This window comes from Felis catus, chromosome B3, assembly GCF_018350175.1.
Source record: "Felis catus isolate Fca126 chromosome B3, F.catus_Fca126_mat1.0, whole genome shotgun sequence".
Classification (NCBI taxonomy): domain Eukaryota; kingdom Metazoa; phylum Chordata; class Mammalia; order Carnivora; family Felidae; genus Felis; species Felis catus.
In genome coordinates, this window is record NC_058373.1 from 133,763,630 (window position 1) to 133,788,894 (window position 25,265).

General features: G+C 49.4%; 1 protein-coding gene across 13 annotated transcripts in view; it reads right to left on the reverse strand.

Moving 5' to 3' along the window:
- TTC7B (tetratricopeptide repeat domain 7B) overlaps nt 1–25,265 on the reverse strand; it is a 255,087-nt gene that overhangs the window by 35,626 nt on the left and 194,196 nt on the right. For 6 of the 13 annotated variants that reach the window (XM_045060370.1, XM_045060371.1, XM_023255949.2 and 3 more), the window contains 3 exons: nt 23,789–23,953; nt 21,391–21,441; nt 12,286–12,426 (listed from right to left, as the gene is read on the reverse strand). In XM_045060370.1, the coding sequence (XP_044916305.1) occupies nt 12,286–12,426; nt 21,391–21,441; nt 23,789–23,953 (357 nt within the window). The remainder of the gene's footprint in view (nt 1–12,285; nt 12,427–21,390; nt 21,442–23,788; nt 23,954–25,265) is intronic. The other 7 variants (XM_045060375.1, XM_023255954.2, XM_023255955.2 and 4 more) reach the window with 3 other exon arrangements.

Here is a 25,265-nt window from a genome sequence, read left to right on the forward strand (position 1 = left end):
AGAGAGGCTGAACAACTTGTCCAAGGTTTCAGGGCAAGTTGGAGGCAGAGCCTGGTTTGGGCGTCTACAGAGAACAGTGGCCCTGACCCCGGATAACATCCAGATCCCTCGATGACTGGCTCCACGGCCCTTATGAACCTGTGTCTCTACTGCTCCCCGACACCCTAAGCTCTGGTGAGCCGCTGCTGTTTCCACACACGTGTCCAGTCTTCTGCCCCTTCCTGTGGTGCCATTCTCCTCCCACTGAGGCCTGCTCAATAGCTATCATCCCTGGCAGCCAGCTCTTCCCCTCAGAGGGGAGCCCGGCCTCTGCGGTCTCTGATGGCTGCGGCCCTAGATGTGTTTCAGTGAAGGGTCTGGGGTCCGCTCGCGGACAGCACACTTTCTGTCTCCCCACCTGCAGCTTTGGGCCCAGAGGCTGGAAAAGGGCAGGTGTGGATCACACACTTGGGGTGTGTTCATGTTGACTACTTTTTGACCTCAACCAGCCTGATGGCCCCTCTCCTCGAGCCCCCTCTCTTTCCCAGGGATGGTCACCAACCACTGACTCCTCAGGCAGGGACACAGCCCTGGGGAAAGCGGGCCCCGCACCGCCCATCTGTTCTTCCGCTCTGTGGGTGCCCGCTTCGACAGGGAGCACAGACATGATGGGCTGGCCCAGGGGTCCCTCAGACGTGGAAACTCGGGCCACTGAAATCCAGCCGAGCCCTGACGGTAGCAATGCCAGCACCGTGCCTGTCTCCCGTCCTCTGGAGGTTCAGCTCACTGGGTGAGCTCCTATGACACACAGGGACTCTGCAGAACAAGGGTGAAAGTCTGCCCCTCCTGGGAAGGACACGGCAGGGCTGTCTGATGTCTCTCACCATGCAATTCCCTCCCGGCTCTAGCCAGCCGGCTGCGTGCCCACTGCGGTTTCAGGTTACCTGAGTGTGCCAGTGACTCGGGAGAGCTGTACAGAACGTTCCTCCCACTGTATGCTTGGCTCCTGACTTGCTCCCATTTTGGGGGTGGGCTTGTGTACATTTCTGAGGTCCCCAGGGCCTAGAGCTGACTGGGTGGGTGACACACTGGGCCTCTGTCATCTAAATCACTATGAAAAAAGACCAGCTTGGGAGTGGGGACCGAATGCTTCTAGAATTTTTATAACAAGAATCAAGGTGGGGCGGGGGGGGGGGGGCGGGCTTAAACACCAGCATGACAATGTACCCGTCAGCCCTGTTCTAGGAAGGTTCTCCGTGGGACCATGTATCTTCATGACCACCGTGTTGTCATCAGCCACGTGTCTGATGCTATTGCTTCCTTCCTGAGGAATCGATTGGAAGACAGAGACTCAGCTGAGTCATGATCATGACAGTGGGAGAAAGAATCTAGGCCTCCAAGGGTTTCTTTTCAGCGGTGCAGAAGTTACAGGAGGAAACCTATGTCACTGGCAAGGCCTGTGCTCCTCACATAGGTGGGGCAGACAGATGCATGGCCTGGCTGTTCCTAAATGCATCCAATTTAAGCTCAAATGGAAGGACATGGGGCAGATATCCTGTGGTGATTTTCAAACCATTTCCTCCAAAGGAGCCTCTTTTTCCAAAGGGATCTTAAGAGTGGCAGCTGGCCTCCCTCTTGGTTTGGTCCCCTCTTCCGGCCTCTGAGGCACCTCTGGGGACCTCAGGGCTCTAGGGTCCTCAGTTTGTAAGCCAGTGTCACGAGAACGCGGAGGGTTCAGTTCCTGTACCTGGGCCGAGTGTGTGGCTGGGGCAACGCAGTCAACTTCTCTGGGCCCGTTCACCTGTCAGCTGGGGCCCGAGGCTGGCCCACAGCTCTCCCTGGACAGCGGTAAGGGTCAACCAGTGTGGTGGGAACTGGGGAGGATGGCACTTCGTGGAGCTCTGCCGCCTTCCAGATGGCCACGAAGAAACAAGAGTACGGGGAGCTGAAGCCACCTGGGAGACCCGTCAGCATATTTGGGCATAGTTTGGGCCGATCGGTATATTTGGGGGTGCAGGGCCAGCCTTCTGTTTACCATGGCTCCTGTGAGACAGTGGCTTGGAATAGTCATTCCCCCTTTATGAGGAAATCACGTCTTCTTGGGGTGCAGTCTTAGGCTCCAGGAGCAAGACCCTAGTGGACGAATTGGGGAGGAAGAGGGAAGGATTACAGAGGCCTCCCTGCATCCCTGAAATCCCCAGAGGGGTCCTCTTGCCTAGACAACACAGCTGGCCTTCTAGAATGTAACGAGTCCCTGTAGGTATTTACTCTGAGCTTATGACGCTTGGGAAGCCTTCCTTCCTGGGGGTCCTCAGCTCAAACAAGGCCCAGTACCTTCCTGGATGAGGGGTTCACAAGTGTCCACCCCTCAGTCCACAGGGCTGCAGCTCCCGCCTTTGTGGCTCCATGTGGCTTCCATAAATAAGCTCTACCGTCCCCTGGAGCACATCATCTTTTCGAGAGGACCCTCCAACCTTTGCTTCCCGTGTCTGCCAGGGGCTCATCTGCCACAGCCATGCACCTGGCCCTTCCCCGCCTGCCCCAGGTCCCATCTGATCGATGCGTTTGGGAGAGGGCCTTGGGCGTGCTCGCGGTGGCCCTTCAGAGCCCCCTCCGCCCCAGGCCTTGTCTCTCGGATGCCTGAGTTCTTGGCTTTTGCTCTTGCAGGCACGTCGCGGGGCTCTGCCTCTGCCGCGGGGAGGCCAGCAGTTTGGGATGGGCGAATTTACCTGAGCCGTGATGTTAGGGAATCTGACCGAGTCCAGATGCCAAGCCACCTTCTCAGATTCCACTTCCCTAAGTAAGTGAGCTGGCAGTCTGCTCTCCCACTTGCCAGAACTCAGGAGCTAAAGGGTGTTTCGTACTTCCCTAAAGCCTCCAGCATATGACCAGACTTGTTTTCTCCCTCTAAACTATGAGCGACTCCCAGCCATGGCCATCTCTGCATTCCTTAGCACAGGCTCTAGCGTTTAGCAGGTGTTCAAAGTGCAGTCTGAAGGTTAGTGAATGCTCAGTGAAGGCCAGAGATGGGCCATTTCTGGGGCACAGGCCAATGAAGCAAGTCGAGGGTCAGAGAAGCAACAGCAAACAGTTTCCCTGACCCTTCACCGATGGCTAAATTCAAGTTAAAAAAAAAAAAATGAACAAAGGGCCTTGTGAGCTTATGTAAGAGATGGTAAGAGTCTGCACCAAAGGAACAGCAAGACAGAATGAAGCTGGCTCCCGGAACCGAGAGCTTGTCAGGCCCTACGAGAATGCACTTGAACCGTGCAGGGCAGGCTCTGAGAGGTCACTCTCTGATGGGGTCCCAGGCACAGAGATTCTGTGCTGGTTGCTGGCAGCTGACAGCCTCTAACCGGAGGTAAGGGGTTGCTCAGGGTCATGGACACTTTCCACCTTTCTGAGAGCTCACACTGAGCTCTGACAGTCCCCTTTGGAATCACTTGGTTTGTCCTTGTCATTCTCTTGCTGTGGAACATGTTGGAAATAAAATCCCCTCTCTGCTTGCAAACTTCCCATGGTTCCCTACTGCAGGTGAATGTAACCGAATGTTTTTTGTTTTGTTTTAATTTTTATTTTTAGTTTAGAGACAGCGTGCATGAGGGAGAAGAGCACAGAGAAAGAAAGAGAGAGAGAGAGAGAGAGAGAGAGAGAGAGAGAGAATCTCAAGCAGGTTCCATGCTCAGTGCAGAGCCTGACATGGGGCTCAATCCCACGACCCTGGGATCATGACCTGAGCCAAAATCAACAGTCAGATACTCAACCGACTGAGCCACCCAGGTGCTCCTGTAAACCAATTGTTTTTGCTCAGCGTTCAAAATTAGGGCCCTGCCACCTTTCCGACTGCCTCCCGTGATGTTTAGTTTACGGTCTCACCCCCACACCTCTGCTTGTGCTGTTCCTTCTGCCCCAAATGCCCTCCCCGAGTGGCCATCTGTGAAGACTCCTGGCTCTCAGCCCCAGCACACTCCAGCTGCACTTGCCTTCCCTAGACACCCCCAGGGAAGCCACCTCTCACACTCCTGTTCTTCCAGTGCCCTGTGTGTGCTCTGGGAAGCATGCACCCCAGTCCACCTTGTCCCATGAGAGCTGTGTGTGTGTGCTCGCTTTCCCACTAGAGGCTGTGGTCCTGGACGGCCAGTCGAGCGGCTCTGCCTTGGAGTTGAACCATGCCTTGCGTGGAGGGCCTTCTGAAATCACTTGCTGAACCTTCTATGGGTGTTATCTGAAAGAGCTAAACTCTGCATGTAAGGCTGAGGACTGTTTCTTCCTCAAGGTGAAGAGCTGTTCCTCGTTGGGGGACCCAGTGTAGATGCACTCACAGTCTCCCACAGGTCTGGTTTCCCCATTCATTCATTCATTCATTCATTCATTCATTCTTCTAACACTTGTCAAGCACCTGCTTCATGTCAGCTTCAAGGTTGAGAAGTGGCTTACAACATGCGTTCCCTGGGCTCAGGGTTGTGCATGTTGTGTACTGTGCAAAGGTGCTGGGCAGAGGGGGGCTGAAATCTAGCCTGGATCCTGCTGGCAGGCTGTGTGCCTGCTGCAGGGCTGCATTTGCCCAGAGAGATGCAAAGTGCCTTCTCACAAATGTGCCTTCAGCTAGTTAGGCCTGTTCTCTGCGGGATAGTCTACCCGGAGGGGACACCTATTTTGGAACTCAGATAAAGGAGCAGCAGTATATGCTGGAGGCAGCTCAAGGGCGGCACCTTGTCTGGGTACTCACATCTTCCATTCCACCTGAGGTCTGGCCGACAGGGATGCAGGAAAAGACCCGTGTGCCATCAGGTGCTCCCCAATCATACAGGTCAGGCCTGCAGGCAGGCAGGGAGCTAGGCCAGTGGGCCCCCTGACCCTCTAAGACCATTTCCTTTACCCCAAACCCTACTTCCCTGACTTGCGCTTGGAAAACAAACCTTAGCAACTTGGTTCTGGGATAGCTCCTGCACATGGGGGACCGAGGAGTCCCCATGGTGAGCACAGGGCATCTTCCGGAAGCATCAGGTGCTCCTAGAGCACAGCACCCGGACCACTGAATTCACTCTTTCATATCAAAGTCAGCACGAGGGCCTGATGAGTTTTCTGTCACCCTTCCAAGTCATGAAGGCCCAGGGGAGGGCTGCGCCCTTATCAGCTCTCCCCAGAACTGTTCTTTACTTTTCCTCCGGGGAAGGTCAGAAGTGAAAGAAGGCAGTGATTTTGTTTGCATGCATCGGTCCTAACCTGAGCTTCTCTGGGCCGAGCCCCAAGCTGGGCCTACAGTCCCCAGGATGAACATAGCCAGGGCCTTTCCTCCATGAAAGCTTGGCCAAACGCCTCTGTCAGGGTCTCAGCTTCCGGATCAACACTTATTTCTGAGTTTCCGAGTGGCTGTGTCAACCTGTCAGGGGGGAATGCTTCCCCGGGTGGCTTGGTAGGGGTGGCAGGACGGGCTCCTCACCCTCTAGCTGCATCGGAGACACCTGACCCCTCTGGGCCCTGGCCCAGCTGTTCTCCTGATGCCTCAATCCTTCCCCAAAGCCCTCCGCCCCTTTGGCTGACCTTGACTCATCATTCAAAGAGAAAACAGAAGTTGGCAAAGCAGACCTTGAGCCTTCTCTTGCCACCACATTGACAAGCCCTCTGTTGTCCTCTGTGCCTATCCACTCTGCTCCTAACTGAGGGCCAATCCCTCTGCCTGCGCCCTGGACCCCACCACTCTCTTGCTTTCTAGAGGGATTCAGACCCCCACGTATCCTCTCTCTCCTCAGGGCAAGGAAGGTCTCAGTCTTGACGTGATCACTCCCAGCAGCAATCAACATGCTTCTGTGTCAGCCATTTGTGAAGCCCCCTAACTTGAACCCACACTCCTCCCCAGCTACCCCTCATTTCTCCCCTCTGCTGCATAGGGGCCCTTCCTGGAAGGATTAGGTACCCCCTGCCTGTCTTCGTCACCTGCCATCCACCCTGCAGCCACATCAGGAGGCTCCATCTCTGGCCCCCAAAGCCTCACCTGTCATGGCCGCCGACAACTCCCATCCGCCACGACCAACAAATGCTTCTGTCTGCACCTCTTCAACCTCCCAGCAGCATGTCCTACCAGCCGTATCCTCCTTAATAACAGTGATTTGAGGAGTTCTCGAGTGCTTGCTGCCCACTGAACACTCCCCATGTGTTATGTGGTGTAGCTGTCACAACTGCCCTCATCTTCTGTCGGAGAGCACTAGGCTACACCCAGGTGACACCGGGATTTTCACGAGCCCGACTTCAGAGCCCTTGATCGTGCCGCACAGGCCCCTTGGAAGGAAACCCTTTCAGCTGCCACAGTGCACCTCTCCGGTTCCCCTCCTGCCTCCCTGACCTCCCCCTCCTTGCCCTCGCTTTGGCTTTTCCCCTCCCGCCGCCCAAATTTTAAATGTGGGCGGGGCTTGGATCCCACGCAGTCCTGTCCCTTTCCCTGCTCCCCGGACATTCTCTTCCTGGGCCTTCTTATCACACCCCTTGGCCTTAAATCCTCACTCCCAAATGTCTGTTTCTAGCCGAAACCTGACGTGGAGGCTTGACTGTCCAGCTGCCCACGTGCCGTCTTCATTTGCGCATCCTCAGGCACCAGACACTTCCAAGTTCAAACACGACTCTGGTTTCCCTTCCTCCCTGACCCCAATGCATCAGTTCTCAATGCCCGCTCCCCCGCCATGGCTTCCCATCACAGAGAACAGCGTCACCAGTCACCCGCTGACTCGGGCCCCGAACACAGAACTCTTCCCAGATTCTTCTTTTCTCCTTCTCCCCCAACTTCACACCCACCGGAGAGTCCTATGGATCCTGCTGGACAGTGCGTCTCAGGGCCCACCTCTCTCTGCCTCAGACACCGAGCCGCACCCTCGGTATTCCACTCTTTCTGTTCCCACCCGTCTGACCCTTTCACCCTCCTGCCGGAAGGCCATCGGTAGCTTTTCAATGCTTTTAGGATTAAGTTAAAGATCTTAGCATGGCTACCAGGGGCCCTGCAGGACTGTGCCTCACCTCGGGCCACGTCGTTTCTTTCTCCTTAGGCTCCAGGCCCAGGGGCCCTGCCATTTCTCCAACACTCTCCGGCACCGTCTGCAGGCCTCCCGGGTGCTGTCCTGTGCCTCCCCGCCCACCAATGGTGTCCCAACCACCACCAATCACTCCTCAGGCCTCCGGTCCCAAGCCCAGACCTGCTCTGGCTCCCGGCTTGGGGCGACCTCTGTCGTCAGTTCTCATGAGAGACCAACCCTGACCCTTCATAGCACGTGGTGCAATGAGAATTAATCTGTAATTGTTTTCTCTCACATCTGTCAACTCCATGAAGGCAGGGACCGTGTCTGTCTTTATGACCACTGCCCTCCTGAGCCTCACTCTGACTGTGGCCCATAAACACGTGCCGGAAGACGTTGTGCTGAACGGCTGAGCGCCCACCCGGGGTTAGAGCGGGGATGCTGAATTCTGGCTTCTCCCCTTACTGGCCATGTAACATTAGGCAAGTGACTTGACAGCTGTGTATCCGTTTCTTCATACGTAAAATGGGGTGATTAAGGTGTTTACACCTCAGAAGGCAATTAAGGCATATAAAGTCCTTGGAATAAAGTCTGATACCTGGACAGTGCTTGGTAAATGTTAGCTACCTGTAGAATGTAGACCATTTAGTCAAAGCCACTCCGGGCAGGAGCAGGGGCTGGTTTGCTTAATCTAGACTGGCCCTGAATGGGGCTCGCCCGACCCCCAGGTACTGAGCGTTCCCTCCTGCAGGGGCTTTCTGTGCGGTGACCCATACACCACCCGTCTGGGAGCTGGGGGCTATGCCACTGGATGAGCCCTCGATCCTGTGGATGCAGCCTTTGGCAGGCTGGGAGGAGCCTGGTAGGGGGGTGGGGGCGGGGTGTAGGCTGGGCCAGGGCCAGGGCATTCGTGAGAGTATCACCGCTTTAAGTTCCCAGCAGAAATCAGAAAATCTGATCTTGCACATCTAAGAATAGCCGCTAGTTTCAACTGTGAGAGCGCCAAAGTGAAAGCTATAATTATTAGTAAGTAACAAGCAGAAATTAACCACCTACCGCAAAGTCATTTTTAGCCGCCATCCCAACGTGGAAACTAAAAGATGGGCAACAAAAAGCTGCCGCCTGGTGTGGCAAAGGCTCTGGTTCAACCTGGAAGGTCTGTGAATGTGTGAGTCTCCGATGGCCAACCATCGGTTTGCCTCCTAAAGAAGTACGGCTCCTAGGGAAATGGGTTTTGCGGTACAATAAGCATCACGTGCTCTAACGGAGCTCCCCTGAGTCTGTTTCATTCCCCAGTAAGACCACTTATTTCCATCTGGCCTGGGTTCTCCCACAAAGGAGAGGAGATAACCCCTTCTGACCTTTATAAGATGGTATATATACCAATGGCCCCAGAAGGTGCTTGGAACTTCTGAAAAGGAGACCATAAAAACGGCTAAATGTCATGTAAAGCCCAGATGCCATCAAGAAAAGATTGATAAATATATTTTTTAAAAACTGGCCAAAAAAAAAAAAAAAAAGACCAACGAAAACACTAACAAAATAAAAACAGGGGAAAGTATTTATAGCTCATATCAGACACAAGGCAGATTTCTTTGACACATAACATGTGCTTACAAATAAAAAAGGAAAGCTCAGTACCTAAGAAGATAAATGAGCAGAAACCATGAACAGACGATTGAAATACCACTTTTCACCTATCAGACTGGCAGAGATCTAGAAGTCTGAGAGTTCGTCGTGTTGATAAGGATGCAGGAAAATGGGCCATTCACACACTGTTGGCAGGGCTATAAGTTGGTACTATTTTGTGGAAGTCAATGTGACCAAACTTATCAAAATTGAAGAGTGTATACCCTTTGGTCCATCAAGTCCATTTTTAGGAATTTATCTTACACGCAACATAGAGAGCAATAAGTATTTGGAAGGATACTTACTGATGCATTGTCCGTAATGGCAAAATATTAGAAATAATCTGTTAACTAATGGAGTCATATAATGATTTATACTATGCAGCCAGGAAAAAGTCTGAGTAAGCGTTACATGCGCTGATGAGCAATGACCTCTGTGTGCGAGTGACAGCTCAGCACACAGGGGACCTGCTAACAGAGGGTGCTGTGGGTGGGTGGCTGAGGCTCAGGGGCAGGATGGAGCCTTTTCACTCTCCATCCTTTGTACCTTTCCAGTTGTGTACCAGGGGAAGGTACTCTTTATTCAAAAATAATTTAGATAAAACTGTCACAGAGGTCCCAACAAACTAAGGAACAAAACACACACAACCCATGTTGGTCAGCCACCAGGTGTCCTGGTGAAGAGCTGGAGGTCAGAGGGAAGGGTGTGAAGTGGGAGCGAGTCCCACCACTCAGGAATGGAGGGACCCTATGTGGCCAAATGTCCTTGGTCTTCCCGGATCTGTGCTCCCTGCTGGGCCATTGGCCCATTCCTTCACAGGGCAGCTGGAGGCTCTGGTGTCCAATTCATGATCTCTTTGCCATTCAAATGGACATACCAGTGGCCCAGGGACCTGCTCATCCAATAGGCTGAAAATCGAAGGTTGTCTCAGAGTGACCTCATCTGCTAGCTTCGGGGGCCCCCTCACCATGGGCTCTCGTCATGAGCTCCCACTATACTCAGCTCACCAGAGAACACAATCGAGACAGGAGAGACCCACAAATGCCACAGTAACACCATGGCCTTGGGCTTGCAAAATTTACAGAATCTGGCAGTATTGCTAGGCCTGACGATGGAACCACAAATTGTCCAAGAGTCGGCATTGGACAGGGCGGGCGGGGGCGGGGTGGTTGGTCACTGCTATCTTGCCTCTGAGAGCAGTAGAGCTCAAACCACAGATGGTAAGGTCTTATGGTTAAGTGGAAGCTGTTTTCTCAGTTCATTCTGAAGTTACCTCTCCAAAGACTATATGAATATATGATCCGATTCTAAATCTTGACTCAAAGTCATTGCTTTGAAAGAGTCAATATGGCACAGACCCCGTAAGATTCTAATTTACTCAGTGCATTCACATAACATAAGCACTATGAATATTCTGTCCAGACTTTATAAGGCAGATATGGCATTCGTTTCCCACAGTCCAATGCCACCAACCAGTAGACTGTTTTTTTTCTAAATGTTTTTCCATTCATTTTTGAGAGAGAGAGAGAGAGAGCGTAGGCACGTGAGTGGGGGAGGAGCAGAGGAAGAGGGGGACAGAGGATCCAAAGCGGGCTCTGCACTGACAGCAGCGGGTCGATGCAGGGCTCGAACCCACGAACTGTGAGATCATGACCTGAGCCGAAGTGGGACGCTCAACTGACTGAGCAACTCAGGAGCTGCCCTCCTGCCCGCCCCCCCACCAACTTGTAGATTATTAAAAGCCACACCTATACACTAACAACGAGAACTTTGTTCTGTGCTGTAAGCTGTGCCCATGAGAAGTGGATATTATGTGATCATGTAAAAATTCAAGGACAGCTCTAAACTGAATCTTCGCTACCAAGTTCTTCAATGTTCTCATCAGCAGCCACAAAATTCCCTCCCAAGAGCCACGTGGGATATGCAAAAAGGAACAGAGTCTGAATAACCGAATAAGGGGCAGCAAGCCAGCGGGAGAGGCCATTCTGGAACCCAGTGACCCTCACTCAGGTCACTGACTTTTCCAAGAAATGGGCAAGAAGAAGTGTCCCTGAAGTCAAGGAAGTTCATTCCAGCCTAGAAGGACTGCCTTCAGCTCTTCTTGTTTTTTTAGACGGTGGCCCTCCAAAATGCCAACTTTAATTCAAATTCAAAAGACACTTCTGCCCCCACACTGGCCCTGCAGGGTCAGCCGGTCTCTCCTGGCCGGCCCTGACACTGAAGCCTTCCCTCTCTGCTCTCTGGAGTCACCGCTCATCAGGCGGCAGGATGGGACAGGTGCCAGGCCCTGGACTGGGGACTGGGCTCTTCTGTGGGAGAGCTGCATTAGTGCAGAGGAAGGCATTGCTGCTGTCCCCACGCCCTGAGCGCCAGCTCATCCAGGACCCGGCGAGAGGCCACATGCTGGCAAGCGTCTGCGCAGGAAGAACAATCAGCACATTCATGAATCATCCCTCTTTTGTACTTCTGCTTAGAAGAATGTAATTTGTTAATTTACGGGAGTTGTTATGGCTCAATTAAAGATGCCAACACAGAAGAGGCCGGCTGAGCTTGGCTCTGTGACCCGCCAAAGCCAGGTAGATCCGACCATGTTTCCAACAAAGGTCCGCCAATGGTTCCAAACAAGGCTCAACATCACATAATGAGCCTTGGCCAAAGACGACTAAATAGATGGACAACGGTGGGTAATAAGTACTTTCCTCAGCCAAATCTGGCCTTGCGCTGTGCACCCCGAGGGTCTAGCCTGGGAAGGCCCAGCTGGGGGTCTCGCAGACCCAGTGATAAAACTTGAGGAACAGAAGTTACCATCTATACCCAGATATAAATACGGAAGGAAATCCGCAGCCATCACCTACCCGGAGCCTCTGTGTGTGTGGGGCGCTCGTGGCTGCAATGCCTGCACGTGGGATTTATTTGGGGGATCTCCAGCTATGCGGCAGCAACCATGTGAAACTGGAGGGGGGGGGGCAATCACATCTGCCTTCTGGGCTGGTCTCCAGCCCTGTGTTTGCTGCTACCCGCCCCTGCCTCTGCGGATTAGCAGGAGTGCCAACAGAGAGGGGGCAGGGACATCGAGAGCGCTGCCCCTTCCCGGGCCGTGACGAAGACATCTGAGCCATCAACACACCCGTCCCCTCTCCCAGGGACCCCAGGATGCGCCAGGCGCCGCGCTCATCCACCCTAGGAGGCCGGTGCTATTACCCCCACTGTGCAGATGTGGACCCTGAGGGGGAGGGGTGAAGCTATTAGCTCCTGTCTACACAGCCAGTAAAGAGTCAGACTTCTGAAGCCTCGGACACCCTACTACGCTGTCCCCTGCAAAGAAAGCCTGGGTGTAGCTCTGGGGTCCCTGCTGCAGCACAAACCCTACAACCGCCACCGAGATCTCCCCAGGACCCTTGGCATCCAATCAGAAAATTTTCGCTGGATGCCTGCTCTGTACCAGCCTCTGGGTCAGGGTATCGAGGCAGGGGACGGGGTGGGGAGATACACAGCAACTCGTGGTTCCTGCAAGGAAGTAGTGGCATTTTGGCGTGTGACCACAAAGGCCGTGATTTCTCCTGATGTGGGGTTGAAGGCTAAATAGGCAAGTGCCCACAGGATGCTCCGGCCTCCGGCTCAGTCGTGTGGGTGTGGGTGGTGGGAGGGCCCACGGGTAGGGGCAGGGCAGTACCTGCATGGAGCCAGATCTGCGCCAGCGTCATCCAGGGGTGTAGCGGGCCCTGCTTGGGGGCGCTGCTCTGCAGAGAAGAGGCCACTTCCGACAGTGCCTGCTCCACTCTTGAGGCTGCTACTGACGTGGCGTGGACAGAGCCTGTGAGGGGTTTCCGAGAAGATGGCATCAGAAGTCAAAGGACAGACCTGACTGACTAGTCACCCCCCCACACCCCCTCCCACACACAGACACGAGTTCAAGACGAACACACACTCCTTCCCCAGGACGTTTCTAAGTCTTATGTCCATAAAGAAATACGGACAATCATTATGGCCTTGAACCTGAGTTTCCATCCAAGGCTCTAGCTAATCTTTTAGTCAACATCCAGAGCACATGCCGTGGGAGGTGCTCCCTTGAGGAGCTCAGTCTAGGACAGCACGAGTGTTGGGGGGGGGGACAGGGGTACAGCTAGACACAGCTATGGCGCTCATGCGGAAACGTGGCATAAATGAAGTGCTACAAAGGAAAGTTACAAGGCACCCTGTCAGGGCCTAAACCTGGAAACTATTGTTGGGGAGGGGGGGGGCGTGCATTGGTGACTGGGGGAGGAATCATCCTTGCCTCCTGGGGATGGAGGCCGTTCTTAAGATAAATCAAGCCACTTGCCATTCCACTCCCTGGCTTTTGCAAGGCGGCTAACACCCCTGGATTTGGAACCACATTCTAGGACATGACTTAGGAGTAGGAGAGAGAGCACGCTTTCACCCTACATACAAGCAGATGTCAGTCATCAAGGCTAAACTTAGGAAGGACGGGCTGTAGCAAAGGCACCTATGCTTAGGAGTTGCTACCTGCCTGACTCTTGGGTAAAATTTGTCCTAAAAGGCTATGGAGAGGTGTGGACCAAGCACATTCACAGGCAAAGGGAGTTGGCAAAGGAACTTCTATTCGGAAATCAATTGACTCATTCCTCTTCGTGTGGCCCTTCTATGGGTCCTGATGGCTGGAGACCATCAGGGGCTTGGTCCTCACCTCTTCCCCAAGTTCTCTCCTGGAGATGTGGTTTCAGAGCTGAGAGAAAGGGTCTCAGTTATTTCAAGGTGAAAACTTGATACTTCTATCACTGGCCACATTCTAAATTTGAATTCATCATAAAGTGTAATATGTAGATAAACATGGAACCATCAACTTATTATAAGGATTCAAACAGTGATAATATATAAAGACCAATGCTGACTACTCAAATAAACAGAGCTGGTTATACTCTAGATAAGACAAAATTGTGAGCATAAAAATAATTTCTGTTGGGGCTTTGAAGTGCACCATAATTTATTCATTTTAAGAGTATTTGCAGCAATAGACTGGCCATCCGTTTTGCTTTTTGACTGTTCCAACATGAAGGAAACACAGATACCTCTAAATACACTCAAATCCTTCAGCAGGGATTTGGTGGAGGTGGCTTATGGGAGGTGGACAGAAACCAGGCCAGGAATTCACCTTCTGTGGATAATCCACACAGGGCACCCACGAGGACGAGCAAGAGGAGAGCCCCCCCGCCCCCGCCACCCCCCATGCCCTCTGTCCCGGGAAGGAAGTGAGTCCTGCAGAGTGAATGCAGCCACACAGGAGGAGGAACCGGAGGCCGAGTTAGAAGACATCAATCGATGCCATTACTATCTGGAAGACCTAATGAAGTTCAGCTAAGAACTGACTCTTGGGTAGACAAAGTGTGTCTGACTACTTAGAAAAAACAAAAACAGAAAAACAAAAATCTAAACAGCAAAGTGATTACATTGCTGTTGATTTTTTTGGTCTCGTTTTGAACTTTTTTTTTTTAATGGAAAATAAATATTTTAACTTTGAGAACAAAGTTTCAGGAGCAGCTGTCAGTTAAATAAACAAGGTTGCCGTTGCTATAGTCTGACGTCTCCACGGTGGCTTGCCTTCTCATTGACTGCCTTGAACAGTGGTTCTCAACCTTGGCTTCACATCAGAATTACTTGGCGGCGGGGGGGGGGGGGGGGGTTGTGTTTCAAAACCCATGATGTCATGGATTTTTAAACCACCCCCCACACCAACTGAGTCACTAACTCTAGGGATGGGGCTAGGCCTATTGTTAATCACCCAGGTAATTCCACCGTGCAGCTAAGACTGAGACCCACCGACCTGGAGAGACAGAAAAGCAGATGTCATTAATGTTTGGTCAAAAGAAGCCTGAAAGCATATTCTGCACACGCCAGGCAGCGAGGGTGAGTTTTCCTGCTTCCCTGCGGCCCAAGACTCTGGAGCACAGAGTTCCAGGAAGATCTTGTTCTTTAAAGAACATTCGTTCTCAATTCTCTTGGTCTCAGGATCCTTTTATAGACTCTGCAGAGTTACTGAGAACCCCTCAAGAGATTGTACTTATAGGGGTTATATATCTCTCTATATTTACCACACTGGAAACCAAAACTGAGAAGCGCTTCAAATGTTTGGTCATTAATTCATTACAAAATACAACAATAAACTACTACTGAAGAAAAATTCTACACATTTTCTAGTAGGTTCTATGGTTCCCTTGCTACAAGGGACCTGTGACTTTTGGAGGGGCTAATTTTGCTCTTTGGATTCACTGTTTTATTTGGTCTGCAAACAAATTAATCAGAGCTACTGTTAAAGTTCCTTCTCTTTGTGATATCTATATATGACCAAAGTAGCTCATTATTCACATAATAGTATGCTTCACTGTGGATAAGTTCTGGCAAATGATGACGGTAGTGATGATGAGTTTTAGTGATCATGGTGTAGCAGGCTTCAGGCACTCCCAACTAGCACTTTACATAGATTATTTCATTTAACCCTTAAACAGTTCTGTGGGGCTGCTAACAATGTTATCTGCACGGTTTAGGGGACAAAATTGAGATTTCATGAGGTTATGAACTTATCCCAAGTCATACGGCCAGTGGGTGGCAAAGGTAGGGCTTAAACAGTAGTCTAACTCCAAATCTAGACTCTAGCCTCTAAATCCAGCTCTGGAGTCACCTCCTCCAGGAAGGCTGCTGTGAGCCTTCCCTTTCTTCCCCCTGCCCCTCCCCTGTAAGAAGCTAGGCCTTGGTGCCTTGGGTCCTCGGTGCTCCTATAGCTCCCTAGGGGTGTGGCTATCACTGAACAGACCACACCGTTTCATGTTCAAGTTAATGTAACTGTCTCCCCTCTTAGACTGTGGTTCTGGAAGATAGGAAGCGTGCATTTAGGTGCTCTCAGGGGCTAACGACGCCAAGCCCGTGAGAGATACCTGGTAAAGGCCTGTGGAACGAAAAAGTGAATGAATGACTACTGTCGACAGGCACGTCACTGTCTGAAATCTGGAAGACAGTGGTTCCCTCTTTTGGAAAAGCACGTCTGTGTCCTCTAGCCTCCTTGACTAACAGTGGCTCCGAGGCCAGAACCTTCACGGTCTCAAAGGGTTTCTCAGCATGGCTGTCATCGCCTCCAAGCACCTGGACTGCAAATGAGTGTGGCACATATTTAGATTAAAGTCACCTCACTCAGTGACTTTCTCCCATCTCTAATATAACCAAGCCATTTAAATATGGAGGGTAACGGAGGTTTCTCAGAAATATTTTTTTTTCCCTTCCCAGTCAATCCCTTTTAACACCTGCTTCACAAGGGCAGAGACCCTTCACGTCCTAAACCAGGGATGGATATTAGAGCCTTCAGATATGTACTAATAATAGGTGACTGGTAACAATGGCAACATTATCTCATAGTTAACACCCACTATTCCTGGCAATAACACCATCAATCAGATTCCTCCATTGGATTAGAATTTGGAGGAAAAAATAAATAAACACGATTATGAATCAGAATGGATGTATCTGATTAAAGAAAATAACCAAAACAGCCTGTATCTTACTGCCTCATGGGACTAAAATGGTAAGTGCCAAAATAGATACGATATCAAAATAGATTTGGATTTATGTAGGTACACAACTAGAAATGCTAGTTCTAACCAACACTTTTTTTTAAAGCAACCACTTTCCTTCTCACCAAAGTGAATGTATTCCCACAGCATACGTGGGGGTGGAAGGGATTATTACCCTCAGAGAAATGGACAAATTGAGGCTTAAAAAAGGAATCAGACGGAGGAAGGAATAGAAGACATATTTCTAATTTGAAATCCAAGACTCTGGAGGAATCAGCTCCCATATAATCAGGTTCCACAGGTAAGCCAGGGAGGCCGGCTGCTGTACATCTCTTATTTAGCACAGGAATTCGAGACGTGCTTATCACTGTCCTAACCTTGCAAGCTGAGCAGCTGTGGTGCTCCACCCAGTCCCTCAGCCACAGGGCACGAGGCCCTGAAAAGCCACCGCAAAACCTAACTGAACCGAGAGCTGACACAGGCAGGTGAGAATGTGCCCTAAAACCTGGTCCAGGTTCTGTGACCTAATCGTCCAAATGGTCCGGAGGGGGTGGGGGGTGGAGATCAGATGCCCTGGAGCTGAGATCTGTATTTTTTCAAGCCAACTGCTCTCTCTTCCCTGCCACCAAGATGCCCCCAAAGAAAATGTGATCTTGGGCACCTCTTACGAAGGCAAAGTGTCCCCTGATGAACTGTTCTGATCCCTCCATCCCGGGTTTTCATCGGGGTTCTCCTTGGACCACCCTGTGTGTGGGGATGGGGGGAGGGGACGGCAACAGAGTGGCCCCGGGGGACTGAAGTGGACAGGCATCTCCCCACGGCTGAGAGGACTCAGGACCGAGGCCACTGACCTCAGGAAGCCGTGAGTCCAAGCTCTGAACCCCTCTGCTGACCCATGCTGCTATCATGTGCTGAAAACCCTGTTGAGAAACGCTGCCACAGACAGGACACTGGGAACAGCCAGCTCAAGTTGCTTGTGCAGCTGCAGCCTTTACGAAAATCCTTTTTCCAAAGCACGCTACACCTGTGGTCGACATCCCACAGCCCTCCAACGTGGCAGCTGTACGCGAACCCCATCTGACCATTCAAAGGGATCTCGAAGGCAACCGTTTTGTTAAGCAAAAGGCACAATGAATGACGTGGCTTGGTTATGTTCAATGAGGCGTTATTTTCACAAGCGTGGTCACTGAATGCACGGCCTATATTTATATTCCAGCTGTCCTTCTGACTGTTCTGGTGGCATTAGGTAAGCGGCTATGGTCTGAAGGGTGTGCCCCTCCCTCTCCCCTCCTATCTTCTCAGCGTGTAGCAGATAAACTGGGTCTAGAAGGAACCCTGCCCCCCTAGTGACTAGGCAAGCATCAAAGTCCAGGAACAAGGGACAGGTGTTACGCTGCGTGCGACGAAACTCGCTTATCAGAGAGTCAGTAGACACAGCTCGCGTGTGTTTGCTTGGGATCCGGGCTGCTCTCTGCTTCGCGGCCCCAGAATCAACTCAGATGCCTCACGTGTATGAATATGGGGAGAGTGATGGAGCATGGGGCTGTGCCCCAGGCCCCCTCTCTCTGCTGGTCACCCACATTCTCCCTAACACTACAGCGGCAGATACCTGGCCTCCCCACAGTTTTTCTGAAAAGAAAGAGAGCCACTCCAATAGCGGGCACGCAGAAATCCTCCACGGCCGATGAACCTCTCTACTGATTTCCCCTCGGTTATGAAATGATGCAATATTATCTGTCAGTAGATTTCATCCAGCTTCCAGTTTCTGAGAAGCTGTGCCCCCCCCCCCCACCGAAAACAATTCCAACAAGAAGGAAATGGAAGCAGTTACACCTTCTTAAAGACCCCGAATACTAAACAGCAACCCTGAATGACTAAGCATTCTTGCCAGAGAGCTTTGCTTACAATTTTTCACTTTTAACAGGAAAAGAACGTCTGTTTCTCGAGATAGGGCTTGAAAGTAAATCAGTCCGACGCTGCAGACTGCTGGCAGCCGGGGACCTCACACCTGCCACCTGTGCTCTGAGACCCAGGATGTCCTCGGGGCGGAAGGAGACAGCCCCTCCGTAGCCAGTGATGACTGTCTCTTATTTTTTGAAGGGGGAGGAGAACCCACTCTCACATCAACATTATTTATCTCTGTACCTTTTTTTTTTTAACGTTAAACATGTTGGCTCCCCCCCACCCCCCACCCCCGGCCCCGATTTCTGCTGGAGGTGGTCTTGCTTCTCTAAGGAGGCTGACTTGGGGCTGGGGGTGGGTTCCTCGCTGTGCGGTGTGACGTGTCCTTCTCAGCTCCCCTCTTTGTAGCATGTCTGCTGGGGTGACAGGGGCGTGGGGCTCGAGTGCTCTACAGGCAACCGCCGGCCCTACCCACTTCCCGTGACAACCAGGCCTCCTGCTTGTGGGTTCCTCCGATCAATAACTCTGGTCCCCATTCTGGGAGATACTTCCCTTTTTCACAGAGTGGGAAAGAGATTAAGACAGCCAAATAAATCAGGACAGCCAAACCCACGGTCTCAAGACGAGATCACAATTTCCAAGTGACTTTAACAGAATATCAAGCACAGCTGAAACCTGACAGGATGTGTCTTCTCCTGAAGGGGGAAAGTTCTTTCCAGGGAAAGCTTTAGGGAAGGATCCCACTAAGGCAGGGAGAGACTGGGGGATGCGGTCACCAGTGGGCATGCGGGGGTGACCCAGCATGCTGCTGGCGGGTGCTGGCAGGGCCAGGTGGTCACACGGGAAGCATGGAGGGAAGCCGTTCACAAGCATGCAGGAAGATGCCAGCTGTCAGAGTGAGCCGAGCCATGGCTCTGGGCTGGAGACAGTACCTTCTGGAGGACGACACCAGGCAGATGCTTTCATCGCCATCAGAAACCCTCCCTGTTGCATATTCATGAGGCTGTGTCTTTGCACTCGAGTGTCTGGGGAAGGCTGTGTTTGTCTTTGAATGCAGCTTATGGGAAAAGCCTTCCCGGTTTTGGGTGAGGGTCTAATGATTGGACCCACACTCCTTAACTTCTATCCGAGTGCCGTTTGTCACTGCCTTGTCAATCTCCTGAGATTCTATTCAATCTTGTTTAGAGAAAGACACCACAGAACTAATTGGGGAGAATTAACTGTAATTTCATTCAAAGAGCAAGAAGAGGTTCATACTTGACTCATCAGGGCTGGAGTTTTTTAACTGCCACCCCTCAAAAGCAGTGGAGTCATCACTGAGAGTAACTTGTTCAAATACAGATTAAAGAAACCCCGACTTTATTCTGTTAGGCAGGAGCAGAGGGTGAAATAGACACCCAACAGACTGGTCATTTCCTGATCACAAGATACATTTTGAACTGTCAGAAAATGCAAGGTCAATAATAAAATGCTAGCCGTAAGAAAAGGGGAAAAAACAATGACCTTGAGTTTGTTTTTCAACCTTATTTCATTCCAGGGGTTTGTTTATCATTAATCTGCTTATTCTCTTCTCCGGGTTACAGGTTCCTAAAAGGGGTAGCAGCTTGACCAGAATCAGTGATAGGAAAAACCGAGCCAAGAACCCAAGTTGGCGTTCTTGTTTTGAGCATGTTCTTGGAGAGGCAAATAAAATGTCGACACACATTCTCCTCCAAGATAAGGACTGCAAGGGCACTCAAGAAGGGGGCTGCCTGGGGTCCCCGGGTCTAAGGAGTGGTGAGCAGCGTGGAGAGAGCCTTGGACAGTTGTGTCCCAGTCGGGCTCTTCCCACCCGGCGGCCACCTCCCTGCCCCTCGGGAGCAGGTACCTGACCGGAAGCCTGAGATCAGGAGGGGCTCCTGGCATACCATAAAGGCATGTGTGAACAGAAGAATTAGTAAGCTGGCATCCCTGCAGATGGGGAAACTAAGGTGGACTCTGATTAAATGAGTTCCCTGGGTTCTTCCACAGAAGTGGCCCTTGAACCTAGGTTTCCTGACTTTGGAGAGAGCTGGAATGGTTTCCACAGAAGATAGTTAAGTCCCTTGTACAAATGTATCGAGCCTCACTGTCACTAATATGGGCTGCCTGAAGATTTTAAGGTAACCTGACTTTCTGAAAATCAAATCTTTTTAATGTATCCGAGGAGCCTGATATTGAAAGAACCTTGGCGGTAAAACCTTTTTTTTTTCCCCATGGAGAACCCTAATGTGATGACAACACCAAACATATCTCTTCTATTATGGACTTGTGTTTATTTTAAAAAGTGTCTTATTTGTATTGACACTTTTAGAAGCCAGAAATAAAGTCACATCTAAGCTGAGCTGGATTTCAGAGGGGAAATCAACTCCCTGAGGGGTATATTTACTATAAGCAGTAAAGGCTCAGATCATTCAAATGCATTGGATCACCATATACGTGAACATCTCCCAGAATGCAGTGCCTGGAATGCTGATTCTACAGGGTGGGAAAAATGATGAAATTAGCTCAGGAAATTAGCTCGAACTTTTTTTTTTTTTTTTTAAGCTTGAACTTTTTTTAAACTGCAGGACTTCTCAGAGCCTTTAATATGCTAATGTGAACTGTCAGTCCCTAAGAGGGAGATGCAGTATTTCCCAAAAATATTTGCCCAGAGAGAATCAGAAGTCTAGGAAACATCCTCTGAAAGATATGAAACTTCACTCCTGCCTTAAAAGGATACCACCTAAAGTATGAGTCCTACACCCAGGGAACCGCTTAGTCCCCTTTAAATTTTGGTAGGTGTAGGTTAAGTTTTATGGCATCTGTTTAGCTTATTTTAGGAAAATTCATGATTAGGACTGCTTTCGTATGTAGCAATAATGGTTGAACTGGAAAAAAAATTTCCAGATTCAACTGGTTCCCTCTACCTAAAATTCACAGACGACCCACACTGGGGAGGCTGAGTGCCTCACACTTCCAATCAGGCCACTGGGGCTGCTGACCAATCCACTGCATGCCCTTACTAGGGCATCTTTCCTACACTGCCTCCTTCTGTGGTCCCTCCCAGAGAAGTGCTGCCTCCTCATTGCTTAAGCCCAAGCTGCAGCGGAATGCATTAGAATCTTGGGAGAGATGGGAACTGGGGGGGTGGGGGAGGGTGGGGGAGGGGGGGGCGGAGTGGGCAAGCACGTGGCAGCTTTGCGTCCATGTCATCTCAGCATTCCCAGCGGTCGACAACGACAACACACGTTCCGTGGTGGAGGGAAGCGTGATTCTGGAGGCCCTCAGAGAGGTTAATAGATTGGTAAACTACTTACTAACTGAAAAAAGGGAGGGGAAACCATGAAAGTATACTTCTGGAGAGTTGCCTTGGAACAACAAACCAAATCAAAAATTAAAACCAAGAAACAAAACATTTGAAAAATCAAAATTAAGGCTAAAAAAGCAAATAGAGTTCTAATAACCTTCCAACTGTTAAGTCTGGCTGTGTCGAATTAGATTTCAACTCAAGAGTGACACATGTTTTTCCACTAACAATGATTTTTTTTTTTTTTTTAAACCAAAGAAAGGCCAACTGGGCATTCGCCTCTACATTGAAATGTTCACCCAGCACATGAAAGCTGACCGATTCATGTAATGTGTTTTGTTTCCAGGGCAGGAAATTCCAAAGGGAAGGGAAAAATAATCAGACAAGCACTTCTCAGATCTTTCCACCACTAACCCTAATCATGATTCCAATACTTTGTAGACCTCGGCTAGTTTTTGCTCCTATGAAGTCAAAGGATTGGGGAGAGACATTCGTAGAACTTGGGGCCTTGGCTATCCCTCCTAACGAAAGGAGCTGGGATTCAAATTCATTACAGTTTTAATCAAGAAATTTTACATTTATCAGTAATGTGTGGTATGTTTTCCCCTTCTCTAACGAAATGTTGTATCTATGGGGGAGAAAGATTCTTGGGCACATCGGTCTTGGTGTAAAACACCCGGTTACTGGCTAGGCGCTCTCTAAGGATGGGAAGATGGCTCTGAGTTTCACAAAGAATAAACAGTTGAGTCCTTTGTGGAATACAGCACATTCAGCAGACAGCCCAGTGGGGGGCTCATCGCCCTAAAAATTCACTAATTCATCTGATATCTAGTGCTTCACTGAAGAGTTAGGACTTCAACCTTATAAAGTCTAAAGGAACACAGGGATCCTCGGGATGGTGTTGACAGAGGTGGGTTTGCCGTATAACAGGAGAGGACGGGCCAGTGGGAATGTATTCTAGAATGGTAAGATCCCATTTTAAGACCAAAAAACTGGGCAACAGTCAATGTGAAAAAAAAACAGCTTTTCTGGAAAAAACTGAAGGTGGCAATTGCCTGGAGGCATTGTATTAAGAGACAATGCCTATTTTAAGAAGTGGGTTAAAAACAACATAAGCAGTTTATGAACATTATCTTCATCTTGCGTTTTTCATAAAGCTGGGATTGCCACGAAAGCAAAGTTGAGCACACTTACTACACAGATAAGTAGAGCCAGAGTGTTTCCTGGTTTGGATGATTTATTTTAGATGATAGCCTCATTTCTGCCCCGGCTTTGTGCGTGTGTGAGTTTAACACAGCAGCTTTACCATCCAAACGATGAGCACATTAGAGGAAGCAGTTCTCTCTGACAGCGCCTCCCCTCAGGGGCTTTTGTTCTGCATATAACTGAGCATCTGGGACAAAGATGAGCCCTTCTAAATTATGGATACAGAGATTAAATTTTCTGGCAGTGCTTTGGGCAAAGTGGATGTTAAATAAATAAGTGAAAGGAAGCAAGGCTGTACCTCCTGGGGGGAGACCCACAGTTGGGTCCCATCTAAGGACCTTACCGACCAGGGTTTCATTTTAGTACAGGAATCTCTCTCTCTCTTTTTTTAACGGACAGGTCCCCAAACACTGTAAAAGAGACTTTCAAAATTCTGTATTATTTAAAAGCAAGATCAGATTAAAATACCATCCAATTTCCCTACATGATTTCATGGGTTTTCACCCAAACCCTACATTTTCCTTCCTAGCAAATGGAAAACAATTTATACCGTTGCTTCCCAAGATGTGGTGACCCACTGGCTTTGGAATCCCAAGTGGGTATTCTGTAAATCCAGGTGCCTGGGCTCCAGCTCAGGCCTACTGAGTCATAAGCTATAGGGATGGGGTTCAGGGGATCTGTGGTTCTTAAAGCTCTTCGTGTGCTTTTGATGGACAGTAAGTAAAGTTTGAGAACCGCAAACTCAAAGGGCATACGACCATTATCTTTAGGATATCACCTTGATCACTGTATGCTTGTCGAATTAATTTCTAAATAGAAAATCAGAAATACACATAAATAAGTTATTGGCAAAATGTTCTAATTTGCCTTTTTTAAAAATAGCGTTTTTATGCATTAACATTAACTCCAGGAAAGCATACAAGTAACCAAGGACAGGACGTAATTGTCTAGAAAAGCTTCTGTTTATTCTGCTCAAAACAGGTTTCCTTTCCTTTTCAAAGAGGAGGTTGGAACTTGGGCACCAATGTCTCTTTCTGCCCCAGACAGCTCTTGGATTTTTTAAATTAGCAAGATTTTCCCCTCAGATAAATTTGATGGGAGTTTCCTATTCAGCTTATCAGTTAGGAAGATTATCAGAAAATGAAACATCAGGCAAATGAAGCAGGTCTAACAAGAAAGGAAAAACCATAAAGCATGTTTACACAGAGAGGGCTCCTGGCGGGGACCTGGGTCATTGAATGAATGAGCTGCAGGGGGCCACACAAAGGTGTCAGGTTTGGGAGGAGAATGAAGATGAGGAGATACAAACAGGTGGAGAGGAGATTCGGTTCTTGAAAGAGAAGAGGAGGAGGAGGAGGAATCTGACACTAAAAAAGTGAAAGAGAAAAAAAAAGGATAAAGGCAAAAAAAGCTTTAGAAACACAAAGGAAAAAATAAACTAGCTTTTCATATACTCACATAAGCTGCAAAGAAAATGAGGTCATGTAATAGACAATCATTCCTGTACTGGACAATAGCATACAAGTGCTTTTCGAAGAAAACAAATTTGTTGTTTTTTTTCCCCACTGGTTATTTAATTGTTCTGCAACAACACCACAGAATAAAAATAACTCAGATTTACCTGGGCACAGACTCAGCAGCATGATCCAATGACCATCTCTAACCTACAATATCCAGGACATTCTAGAGGAAACCGCTTTTCATTTGGAAAGGTGCAGTAGACCTTGGTTATTCCTGGACTTGTTTTTTAGGAGAAGCCCTTATATAAAGTTTACCTGAAAGGTTAGGTTTTCCTAGGTAGAGATACTGAGGTATGATGATATGTCTTAGTCCCAGCATCGTGACAACAGAGTGCTAAGCTTTCTAAGTTGGTCTGTGGTTCGGTGCACAGGCTGGGACACTTTGAAAAGGAAGCTGTTATTGTCGCTTTCAGGTCTCACAGCTGGAGACATACACAAGTAAGAGGGAGACCACCTTTCCCAGACACAATGGACCAAACTTTCAAGTTAAAAGAATGACTTTGCTTTGGACAGGTGTCCAGTGATATCTACCAATGATTAAAGATAAATCTCCTTACTCCACATCCTGTTTTGAAGGCAAAGGAAGAAAAAAAAAATTTTTTTCATCCTCTATTTAAGGAACTACCAACTTATTCCTAAGAAAAGACAATGATTCATAGCTTCAACGTTAAGACTGTCACTCTATTTGATTCCTCTTTTTCCATGGCTGGGACCTATCAGAGGTGGGGGAAGGGGGACCAGAGGTGACATTGAAAGGGAAAACATGTTGTTTAGGGGGATTTTTCAATTTGTCACATCCATTTAACGAACCCAATGCCCACTTTCTTAGCCACAGGGGACTTGGCCAATCCAAAGCTTCCAGACAAGAGTTCCCCTGATGTTATTCCATAGATGTTCATGTAGACAATTGCGGAGGTAAAAAACCATACCTAGTTAATTAACCACTTCCAATATCAATAATGCTGAGCCTGCACCTTATGATGACCCAGATGTATAATAATAGCATTGGACTTACATTTTTTAAGAGTTCTTATCTATTTGACATGTACACTGAAATTTTAGGACACAAAATATGATGTCTGAGATGTGCCTTAAAATACTCTGTAAGATCTAAGTGTGGGACAGGAGAGGTGGATGCAAAAGGAATACTGATTGCTGA